The sequence below is a fragment of the Chiloscyllium plagiosum genome, unplaced genomic scaffold, assembly GCF_037043375.1.
Source record: "Chiloscyllium plagiosum isolate Xiang-an unplaced genomic scaffold, Cpla_swu_hap1 HiC_scaffold_2, whole genome shotgun sequence".
In the NCBI taxonomy this organism is placed as follows: domain Eukaryota; kingdom Metazoa; phylum Chordata; class Chondrichthyes; order Orectolobiformes; family Hemiscylliidae; genus Chiloscyllium; species Chiloscyllium plagiosum.
The window spans coordinates 74067006-74079449 of record NW_028270140.1 but is presented as its reverse complement, the minus strand read 5'-3'; the positions used below and the strand labels follow the sequence as shown (position 1 = coordinate 74079449).

The 12444-nt window shown below is 37.5% G+C and overlaps 1 protein-coding gene across 5 annotated transcripts in view; it reads left to right on the top strand.

Annotated features, from left to right (window-relative positions):
- The window catches only part of vps13a (vacuolar protein sorting 13 homolog A), a 422990-nt gene that overhangs the window by 363343 nt on the left and 47203 nt on the right, over positions 1-12444 (top strand). For all 5 annotated transcript variants that reach the window (XM_043712521.2, XM_043712545.2, XM_043712559.2 and 2 more), the window contains 4 exons: positions 1129-1204; positions 4033-4196; positions 8403-8448; positions 8527-8650. In XM_043712521.2, coding sequence (XP_043568456.2) covers positions 1129-1204; positions 4033-4196; positions 8403-8448; positions 8527-8650 — 410 coding nt within the window. The remainder of the gene's footprint in view (positions 1-1128; positions 1205-4032; positions 4197-8402; positions 8449-8526; positions 8651-12444) is intronic.

Below are 12444 nucleotides of genomic sequence, written 5' to 3'. Positions count from 1 at the left end.
ATGCTGAGTCTCTTGGCAAGGTTCTGTTATGAAGCTGAGTAGAATAATAGGGAATTAAAAAGCAGAGTGTGGCTCTTTGAGAGAAAAAGTGCTCTTTAATCTTAGAGTTCAGTTGAGAAGGGAGTCTGAGCAGCTGTGGAAGACAGACTGTTCTAAAATGGAAACCTGTAACAGTTGGCTTTGTTAATGGATACCTGAGGTTTGCTACTATTTTGATGACAAATCAAATTTGACCAATTAATTAAAACCAAACACACAGCCATTCGAAGCCAATTGAACATAAAAGCTGATGGTGTTAACAGCCTGAAACCAATCATGCTGTAAGAATTTGGTGCATCATCAGGAATATTTAAGATGGGTTTTTGTTTGAAAATCATGGAGCGAGCCAATTGTCATCTGAAGAGTAAATATCAAACTCTCAAAGAAATCTTTAAGCTTTCTGAAAAGACCCATCAAAGGTACCGCAGTTCTTCCAGTTCAAAATCCTCACAGAAAAATTCGATAAAGAAAGGCGTTTGTATTGTGAGATCAACAAAAGGAAGATTAGAGATAAAGCAGAGAAAACATAGACTACAATCTTGGAGAGATTAAGTTTTCTTCATTGTTTAGTTATTAACTGGGTTTATACAAGTGGGACTTGTACAGCATTCATTCTGGTAGAATCTGTTCAGTTAGGGAATAATTAGTACTTAGGGGAAAATCGTCCGTTTGATAGTAATTCTGTTAAATTGTTTACTATTAGAGTTGAATAAATATTGTTACTTGTTAATTATAGAGTGGATGAAAGGATTTCATTTTATTTAACCACTACTTTATAACAGATTGGAGTTTGAGAGGTAAGTTATAGCCCTTGTCACACTCCTTTATCAAGGCGTGTTTCAGTTTTAATTACCAGAGGAGTGCCGACCTCTGCTTTGTAACAGTCCCAACATACCAAAGCTTATTGAAGAGAAAAATAACTTGTACACTAACTACTTGACTTCATGTTTAACTGCCACATGTAGATATTGGAAGTTATTCTCTGATTTATTCCATAACAGTAGTTAGTATCAATAACCTCAGGTAATTTTAATGAAAAATCCAGGCAAACAAAGTTAGATTTTAAGTAATTTTGTTGTTTTTCCTCAGGGAGCAATTCAGGGACCTGAGGAGTTCATGGAAGGAATGGCCTTGGGTGTAAAGGCATTGGTAGGAGGTGCTGTTGGTATGTATTTCCACTTCTTGAAAGAAAACTGATTATATGTAATTTGTTAATTTTGAAAATGTTAGTTTGCTAGTTATAAGTTTAGGCTAAATTTTCAAAATTTTTAAAATATAAGACAATCTTTCAGTTTTACTGCATTTCCTAGTTGTATAGTATTTGAAATTAGTCATGATATCACATTTACGTGACATTTTCTTTCATCTGGAACAAAGTTTTCATCCCATTTATCTGGTAGGTCTCAGAACTCTGAATTCTACCTCCCTTAAACTCCTTTTGTGGCATTGATGAATTGGAATAAAGATTTTTGAAGAATTACCAAATTATTTTCACTGCAGGTAGAACAGAAATCATTCATGCATTTAAATTGCAGAAAATCTTAACCTGATTCATATGGAAATTAAGGATTTTGTTTCAAATTCTAACTTGATTTAAGTGTTTATCCAGTGGAAAACATTGGTAGGCCACATTTACAATATTGCATCAGTCATTGAGAATATTTTAGGAAGCATATCAACATCATGGAGTGGTTAGGTCTGTTGGAAAGTTCAGAATTGATAAATGCTGATGAAGCAAATCAGTAAATTTTGCAATTGTACCAGCCTCCACCACTTCCTCTGGCAGCTGACATACAAGAGTTTTAGTATTGGGCATGGGTACTTATACAGGCCTGAGGAAGCAACTGGCCCTAATGGACTGTGCAAAAATATTAAAGTGCAGGACAGTTGAAGATCAGTGGCAACTGCTTAAGGAGATATTAAATACCTCACAATTAAAGTATGTTCCTGAGAGTAAGAGGAATTGTAAAAAGATGAAAAATCATCCATGGCTAAACGAGGAAGTCAAGACAACATAAAGTCAAAACCTAGGACATATCACACTGCAAACATTAGCGGCACTCTGGAGGATTGGGCGAATTTTAAATGTCTGCAAGAGTTTCCTAAAAAAAATGAAAATAACTAAGATGAACTACAAAAGGAAACTAGCAGGAAACATAAGTAATGATACAAAACTGTGAAAGAAATCTAGCAGGGAATATAAGTAATGATACCAAAAGCTTCTATAAGTATATAAAAAGGAAGAGAATAGTGAACGTAAGTGTTGGCCCTTTAGAGGATGAAAATGGTGAGGTAGTAATGAGAAAGTAAAATGGCAGAGGCATCAAAGCAATATTTTGTCTCTTTTCACAATGGAAGATAATTTCTTCCTAAAATCTGCATTTGCTGCAGAGTATCTTGGTGAAATTATTATAACTAGGGAGAAGGTATGAAGTAAACTGATGGAATTAAGGGCAGATAGATTCCTGGGGCCTGGTGACCTGCATCCTTGCATATTAAGGGAGGTGGCAATTGAGATAGTGGATGTGTTAGTTATGATATTCCAAAACTCCCTGGACTCTGGGACAGTCTCGAACAAGAGGTCATAGATATAGAGTGAGAGGAGACAGGTTCAGAACTGAGATGCGGAGAAGCTACTTATCTTGGAAAGTTGTAAATCTGTGGAACTTACTGCCCTAGAGTGCAGTCCAGGCAGAATCAATCAACAGTTTCAAGAAAGAAATAGGTATGTTTTGTGTGAAAAGCAGAATAAAGGGCTGAGGGGAACAGGCAGGAAAATAGAGTTGAGTCCAGGATAAATCAGCTGTGATCACTTAGGAACAGGACAGGTCTCCAAGGGCTGACTTGCCTTTGCCCATTCCTAGACTGAGGTAGCTAATGGCACTGACCATTCTGGAGCACAGGATATCATTAACCTTTTTCTTGAAAAGCTGTACATTGATCCAGGTCGCTATCTGAGTTCCAGGCTGAGACTGGTATGACCTCCTTCATTGGTCAGCTGAAAAAGCACTACCATGGTGACTTTTACAAGGGATACTTTTTTATTTTCAGATTTTCCTTCAATGGTATTATTGCTATGGTTGTAGTTAGTTACAGTTTGTACTTCTCTATGAGTATAAAAGCCCCTGCGGTGGTAATTTGGTTAACGAAAATTTAGAAATAAAACAGCATCCTTTGTGAAAGTTAGCTTTTTTAAAAAAAAGAATAAGAGCAGGACACGCAAGCGAACACCACTGTCTGCTATTTGCTCCCCACAGAGCAGTAGATAAATACTTCTAAAAAAATCTTAATATACAACAAATTTCTGCATTTGTAATAACATTTGAAATTATTATGCATGCAGCTAGTTCATTACAATCACCATTACCATCTGAAAAGTCTTCCATTGATCTCAAGGTCACAATGTAAAACTGCTGGACTCTGAGTTTTAAACTTAAATTGAAGAGTGATGACTACAAAGATAAATGCAAGCTTAGATTATCAGTCTTTATTGGGTGAATTTGCCTGAAGGTTATTGAAAATAAATTTGCAAATAAATTAATATCAATCTACAGAAAAATTTGAAATCCTGTGTACAGTGAAAATTCATGTAAGGAAAAACAAATTGGGGAGAATCTATGATTGAATTCACTGAATGAGCATTCCTTGAATTAGAGAAAAAAAATACAGTAAAACAAGAAAGTGGGGAAAAGAGGGATTTTACTCCTTCTCCTCCTGTTGTAACACAATTTATACAAAACATTGTAAAGAATAATTGGTAATTTTTTGCTAATTTAATGACTTACAAAAAATCTTGAATTCTAAAATTGAGTCTTGTGATTTGATGATATGACTGCCAAATCAATTTCTTAAATTTACATTGTTTATAAATATTACATATTAATTATTTGACCTTACATTTCTTCACATTTGTAACTTGTTATAATGAATACAAATTGAGTAAATTGAAGAAACGTTATACATCATTTTAGTAATTATAAATTATTCTTGCAGGTGGTATTGCAGGTGCTGCTTCTAGAATAACTGGTGCAATGGCAAAAGGTGTAGCTGCTATAACAATGGATGAAGAATACCAGCAAAGGCGTAGGGAGGCCATGAACAGACAGCCAAGTGGAATTAAAGAAGGCATTACACGTGGAGGAAAAGGCTTGGTGTCGGTAGGATTTACTAAAATACTCCAACCTCCCTCCACCCAATCTATCATCTCACTTCTCCCAATACAGTGCATGACATAGAAGCCTATTTTCACAGCAAAAGGAGAAGGGCAACCTTGAGCTTGTTCTTCTATTGAATAAAATCATGATTGATCTATAACCTAAATCCATACATCTGACTTTGTCCCTATACCTTTGGATAACAAAATTCCAGCATTCTCAGGCTTAAAGTTAACAATTAAGTTGGAACTAACTTCCATGTGTAGAAGAATATTCTCAGTTCTACCACATTTTATCTGTCGATAGATTTTCTATCTTTTGGGCTGTCCAAAGTTGTTAACTTCCATAGCTAAGAGAAATAGCTTCCCCCCTCCCTTTACATTATCAGTTCACATTAATATTTTGAAGCCATGAATCAAATTATTCCTCAACCCTAAATTGCAGGAAATATAAACCTTTTTTTAAAATCGCTATCCTCCCTTTACCTAAAGGCTAATTTAGGCCTCATAATTGAGGTATCGTTCTAGTTGATCTATAAAAACAGAGCAAAGAAATTGCATGCTACTGTGTAACTTTTATTGGTAGAGGCAAAAATGGGTCATTCAGCCTCTCAAATCTGTTATATAATTAGATTACATTCCCTACAGTGTGGAAACAGGCCCTTTGGCCCAACCAGTCCACACCGACCCTCCGAAGAGTAACCCACACAGACCCACTTCCCTCTGATTAATGCACCTAACACTATGGGCAATTTAGCATGCCAATTCACCTGACCTGCACATCTTTGGACTGTGGGAGGAAACCGGAGCACCCGGAGGAAACCCACGCAGACACAAGGAGAGTATGCAAAATCCACATGGACAGTAGCCCGAGGCTGGAAACGAACTTGGGACCCTGGCGTGGTGAGGCAGTAGTGTTAACCACTGAGCCACCGTGCTGCCCCTAATGAATATCATTTATTAGATTATGGCTAATCATAATCTCACATAGCCACAAGGAGTCTTTATGTTGTAATTGTACCTGACATTAAAATTTAAGAAGCAGTCCTGTTGCAGGCAACGGCATTTGCTTAGCAACAATAAGCCAGGCCTTACATTTATGCATTGTGGTAACATACAGTTATAGCTATTATGGTGTATAATGGTCCACAGAATCTTGTGGGTAGATGGATGTATGAATAGATTAGTGAATAGAATAGAATAGTAGAAAAGGGAAAATTTGAGAGGATGTTCCATATAGATGCTCAAAATAGTGAGCGGTCAGAACAGAATAGACAGGAGAAATTGGCAGAAGGATCAAAAGCCAAAAGATGTTGATTAAAGGTAATTGGCAAAAAAACTGGAGGCAAAAAGAGGAACTTTTCAAGGCAGCAAGTTGTTAGATTCTGGAAGGTACACACTGAGACTGGTGGAGACAGATTAAATTCACAGCTGAAATATTTATATTTACCCTTTATTTCATTCATTTAAGGGAGGTGGTATTTGATGGCTAATTTATTATCCATGTATATTTGCCTGCAGGAAGCGGTAGTGGAATGCTTTCTTGAACAGCTGTTGTCCATTAGGAGTTGATAGGCCCACTTGTTGTTAGGAAGGGAGTTGAGGATTTAACTCGGCAGAAATGGAGATATTGTTCAAAATCAGAATGGTGTGTTTTTTGAGGGGAAATTTACGTTACATGGCATTCCTATGCATCTGCCATTGTCCTTCCAGATGGTAAAGGTGCTGTCAAAGAACCTAGGTGAATTTCTGCTGTGCATCCTGTAAACAGTACGTACTTCAGCCACTCTATATCAATGGTGGAGGAAATGAATGTTACAACTGGTGAATTGAGTGTCAATGAAGCAGGCTGCTTTGTCCTAGATAGTGTTTAGCTGCTTGTGCATTGTTGCAACTGCACTCATCCGAGCAAATAGAGTACTTCTGCTCACAGACTTGTTCCTTATCAGGACATGAGATACTCTCCACAGAATTCCTAGCCTCTGACCTGCTGTTCTATCCGCACTATTTATATGGCTGACCCAGTTCAATTTCTGGTCTGTCATAACTTCAGCATTTTGATAATGTGGGATTTGGTAGTGATAATGTCTTTGAAGGTCAAGGGAAGATGGTTTGATTGTCTTGAATCAGTTGATTTGATTATTGTAGATGGCTATTGCCTGCCACTTGTGTGGTGCAAATATTATCGTCAGAGCCACTTTCCTTTTTGCAAAGTTTGACTCTAACCAACAAAGAGTTTTCCCCTGATTCCAAGTGCTCCCTAATGTCACAATTGATCAAATGCCGTCTTGCTTCCAGGAGTAGTCTCCATCACTTCAGCTGTAGAGTTTAGCTCTTTTGTCCATATTTAAAGAGTGTAATAAGGATAAGAGTTAAGTAATCCTGGTGGAACCTAAATTCAGCATCATTGGGCAGATTATTGATGAACAGATGCCACTTAGTAGCATTCTCAATGACCCAGTCCATTATTTTCCTAAGAATAGACTAATTAGATGGATGGACATTTTCTTGTTTTATGGCCAGGCATGCTTTGAAAATTTCTCATATTTTTTGGATGAATGCAATTCTGGCTGTGTGTAATCAGCACGGCTAATTCTGCAGCATAAGTATTTGGTACTATTAAACAGCTGTGACAACAAAACCTCCAGAGCTAAAAACATTACCGCCTGTAAAGTCATTGAAGGAATTCAATCATCTGCTTTAGCTTTGAAGCGGAGAAATGGATGTCTGACTGCCATTCCATGGAAAGATTAAAGCAACTGATGCAGTCTGATCTAAGCATCAGTTTTGTTCAATACAAAGGAAAATATCATCCGGTGTATAATGTGACCTAATACATATAAAGAATTTTCTTCCCTAACTAACAATACTAATTAATTTAATTCTCATTTATCTTTTAAGAGCACAGCATCAATCACTGCAGTAAAAACATATATACCTTACATAATATTTCATTATGGCATATGAAATTGGTGACACCTTTTGAACTTGTCTGTCAAAGGATTACAGATTCCACATTAAGGCTCCCCTTTGTTCATGACACCTCTCAGCTGTATGATCTCCAGTGGCAACCCCACCACCATTAAAATTACTGGAGGTCTGGAAGACTGTTTCCTGAATGTAGCATACAACGGACAGTTGCAAATGGACTCACCATCTGTATCCTTAATCTGGACTACTAAAAGTTTGTGATGGTAATTGGGGTGTGAAGTCTGGAATCAGGCAATTCTGCCATGTTTTCAGCCAGCTTGCCTCCATTTGAGTATGGACAGAGGCGTGAAAATCCAGCTGTTCTCCAGATTAACTAACAGTGCAGTGATGATTCCAGCAATGCTGTCATGAGCAAACTTATCTGTGGCAGCTAAATTGGTGAAGATGAGTACACACGTGATAGTGTTTTATGTTGATTCACTCCCAACCTGCTTCAAACCATTCTTCTTGGGCTTAGAAATTATGTGCACTTGTTACCCTTAGTAATTCCTTCAACTGGGGTGTTCAGTGTGCAGTACTGATTCATTTGCTAACTCTCAGGATTACTTTAATTCCACACCTATCCGTTGTCTTTATACTAGTGTGCCACTTCCTCGGATGGAATGTCCTGCTCAGGGGATATTGGCTAAAAAATATAATTCTATATGTGTTACATTATTATTTGAATATGGTTTGCTTTTCTACCTCTGACACTGTTTTCCAGATTTTCGTGAATGCAGATTCTACTGGCCTGTGTCTTTGTAATGTCTGAATTTGAATGCCAAGATCGCATGGCACAGCTGAATTTTAATATTGTTGTGATATCTAAAGGTTTCGTATTATGGCGTGTCTTGTTAGGGCAGTTTAGAGCATGGTTAAGAGCCATTCACATTGGTGTGGAATTGCAGTCAGGTTTTGTTTTGATGAACCAGTAAGCTTTTTAGGATAACACACTCCTTCAGCATTCGTTTTATTAATTGATGCCAGGTCTTTGTATGTGGATTTTATTCTTTTAAAAAAATGAATTCAAAATTTCAAACTTCTGGTGAGATTTAAAGTCATGGTTTTTCAATTATTCATCCAAACATTCAGATTGCTAGTTCAAAATGTAAGCACTATACAACTGCATAGATTGTTGCAGAGTCCTCTGGTTGCAAGGTGATTCTGTCAAATATGCCATAATGTGGTAAATATTTAATAAAAGGAATAAGTTTTGGTAATTTTTTTCTTATCTTTTTAGGGATTTGTGAGTGGAATCACAGGAATAGTGACAAAACCTATTAAAGGTAAAAAGAAAAATATTATGATGATTTACCCAGTTTTAAATGTTCTTAGTTATGGAAATTTACCTTTTAATTTTTTAGGTGCACAGAAAGAAGGTGCAGCTGGTTTCTTCAAAGGTATTGGCAAGGGCTTGGTTGGGGCTGTTGCAAGACCCACCGGAGGCATCATAGACCTAGCCAGCAGCACTTTTCAAGGGATCAAAAGGTAAAATATTGAGTGAAATCGTATCTGGACAGAATCATCTTTGCATGTGACAGTTCCTGATAATGGAACTGTAAGTGCATAGCACTTCTGCTTGGAGCAGCTGGCCACATGAAATTATTTAGTGCCAAGCAAATTAGATATGTAGATACCATATAATTGAAGGTCCTTGCATCATATTTGAACAAGCCTCAGCTAGGTATCCATTCCATTGCCATCCCTAACATCAGTCTGATTGTTTATGTGGAGATTATAATCCTCCGAATTTGCGGCAGTTGCACAGCTACATATCAAGATCAGAAGCCTAATTCTGGCTGGGATCTGGATGCATTGAACATGACATGGGTGTGTCCGATACATTGATCCTTCACTCTTGCCCTGCCTTTGGTGCCCCTGTTCAAACTTGACTAATTTTCATTCACCCTTAGAACGTTTCTCCTTCTGCCTATCTCCATCAGTCTGTCCTTCTGGCATTGGAACTTTGCCTGCTTCCTCCCCTTTCCTGTTTTTCAGCCTCCATTCTTCGTGTACCTGCCATACATATCCCTGCTTCAATAAAATTCTCTATATAAGAAAAGCAGCTCTTATTCAGTCCAAATCCACCATGAGGTCAATTTCACTGCTGCGTGCCTCCTTTAACCAGTCATGAATCTGAAAGCACATGTTTCTTGTTTGATGCATAATTCCAAAGATAGAAGCACAGTATAACCTCAGTCCACCACCAACCTAAAACCCAGCTGTCAACTCAATTAAGTGCAACTGCCCACCTCATTTTCTACTCACAAGAGTTATACAAAATTTCACTCTTTGTTTCAAAAACATTGAATTCTGAACAGGTTTCTAGCAGGTCTTCTCATGTTTTTTTCAATTTTAAGTAGTCCAGAAATGAATCATAGAATCCTAAGAAGTGCGGATAAAGGTAAATTAGCCCATCTCTCTGCAGGGCATCCCATTCAGATGCACCTCCTCATCTCTTTGTTTTTTTTAACCCAGCCTCCGGATCCCTGGCCTCTACAGGGCAAATTTAGCATGGCAAATCTAACTATTCTGCATATCTTTGGACTGTGGGGGGAAACCAGAGCATCCAGAGGTAACCCACACAGGCATGGCAAGATCATGCAAACTTCACACAATCTAATTTCCAGCATCTGCGGTCCATTTTTAAAATAATTGAGTGAGTTGGCTTTAGTGAGCTGCTTGCAGTCTTCATGCCAACTCAGCAATTAGGTGCTGCATGAGAATGTACATGTACGACCTTCTTGACTCACCATTAATTAAGTGGTCAAAATTCAGACAATTAAGGGTCTCAAATCACATAATGGGGTTACTTCCATTTGTCTCAATGTGAAGCAAAGTGGGGCTGAGATGGGAGAATCAGGCTGACTGCTGAAGGCTCTGCTCATGCTTCAAATCTCCATGACCAAAAGCACATTTTAGAAATGTGTATGGAAGCATGTTTAAGTTTAAAGTTTAGTTTAGACCACAGGGTTTTATATTGTTAGTACCATACACGTTTCTAAAATCTTTCAGCTTGAAAACACTTATGATGAGATTTAGTACTCAATGCAATAAATATGGAGGCAGTCAGTTTCAGCAAGAAAGCCCAATAGTACCATTGTCCTTTGGTTGTATACTGGCAGAACAAAGAACATACTAATTCAGTACACGTGACAGAGAGGGAGAGAGTTTTCATTGGTTAAAAGGTAGTAAAATTTATATTTTGTTTATCTTCCCAACCCAAACTTAGAAATTGAAGTGTTATGATGTATAAGACATATCTGCTCAGAGTTGTGGGTTGTTACAAATTTGACAGTTGTAAATATTAATAATATTCACATTAATATTCATGTAATTTAGGTAAGAATACATAAGCAACATCTTAGTGCATCTAAACTGAGAAAACCTGTGGTTCCCTCATCATGTCAGTATAAAACTACTGCATAATTTCAGAATATCGCCTACAATCTGCAATCCTGCTTCACACAGTGATCTCACTACTTCCAGTAGTCAGTCCTACACTTTCCTTGGGTCATGTGCCTCAATTTCCTACTGTTATAGCCACTAACTAGCTTATAATTCAATACAATGAGTATTTCTTGTTGAGTTTCTCCAGTCATTTGTAATAAGTTAGTGTATCGTGCAATGCTTTATCTGTGTGATCTGCAATCTTTGTAACTCAGCAAGGCGGCGCAGTGGTTAGCACTGCTGCTTCACAGCGCCTCCGGGTGCTCCGGTTTCCTCCCACAGTCCAAAAATGGTTAACACTGCTGCCTCACAGCGCCAGAGACCCAGGTTCAATTCCCGCCTCAGGCGACTGACTGTGTGGAGTTTGCACATTCTCCCCGTGTCTGCGTGGGTTTCTCCGGGTGCTCCGGTTTCTTCCCACAGTCCAAAAATGTGCAGATTAGGTGAATTGGCCGTGCTAAATTGCCTGTAGTGTTAGGGGTAGGGGAATGGGTCTGGTTGGGTTGCGCTTCAGCAGGTCGATGTGGACTTGTTGGGCTGAAGGGCCTGTTTCAACACTGTAAGTAATCTAATCTAATCTAAAAAACAAAAGTGTGAAGTGTGATCAGACTATATCCTTTTCTCTGACATATACCAATTTAATAAAATCATATTTCAATCTGTAATGTCTGTGCTGGTACTTCTGTGAAACTTAATTTTTCCCCCCTTGCTAGCCACCAATGAAAGTGGTCTTCTGTTGTTTTCTTTCTCAAACCTCCTATAATCTTTTTTTTTTAATCCTGTGACTTCATTACAACTATATACTCTCATATCTATTATTTGGTGAGTTGACGCAGCATATTTTCATCACTACAGTACCCCTCCTGCAACATAGCATCCCAACTCCGTAAAGTACTGCAATTGCCAAATCCTTTAATAGCACATCACTCCTTTCTTTTTCATGGCTTTGTTGTCATCAAATGTAAAATCTAAAATATTATTAACCTTTTAGTAATAGCTTATATTATCAATTTGCTAATAAACGTTTTAAACTATGTAAATTTAAATTTTACTGACATTATTATTATAGATTCGGTGTTCTGACGTACTCAGTTCTTCCTTCATTATTTTTTGTAAATTTTGTTAAACAGTTTAGTAGTCTGTTTGTTTTGTTAATTGGTTCTCCAGATAGTTTTGTATGTTGAACACTGAGCCAAATGCAAATATTTCTAGGTCTCATCCAGTTTCACTTTTCACTAACTCGACATGTTTTCTGGATTACAGGTGATGCAAAGTTTTTTTTCCCTGTGTGCAGCTGTTTGAAGTTGAATTTTGTTTATTGCTGGTCTGCCCATTAGTTAACTTATTTTGTAACTTCAACACTATCTTCTGAAGACTCAACTAAAACTCCTGAGATTTGAGCAATTTGCACTGAACTGTGCATAACAAATTTCTCATCTAAATTAGAAACTGTCCTCATTGTCCTGAATTAATTTACACCCAGTATGAAAGATAAATGTTCTCATGACACTAGCTGTTAGTTTTTTTCTCCCTGAAAGGGGATTTTTCTATCCCAAATACACTGTTCCGAAGATGGGATAATTAATGTATAGCATTCCTCTCACTGAAATGTCAATTTAGAATGTGTGTCAAAGTCTTGGAATGAGGTGTAATTTCATTAATCTATGATTCAAGAAGCAAGGATAAAAATGCATTTTCAAGGCTGGCACTATATTACAAAAACAGCCTTCGTAAGAACATCAGGATCAGATGTAGAAGCAGGATTAAACCAAATGGCCCTGTTGAGTATGTTTTGCCATTTGATCTGATCATAATTGAATCTCTTTTGTAAC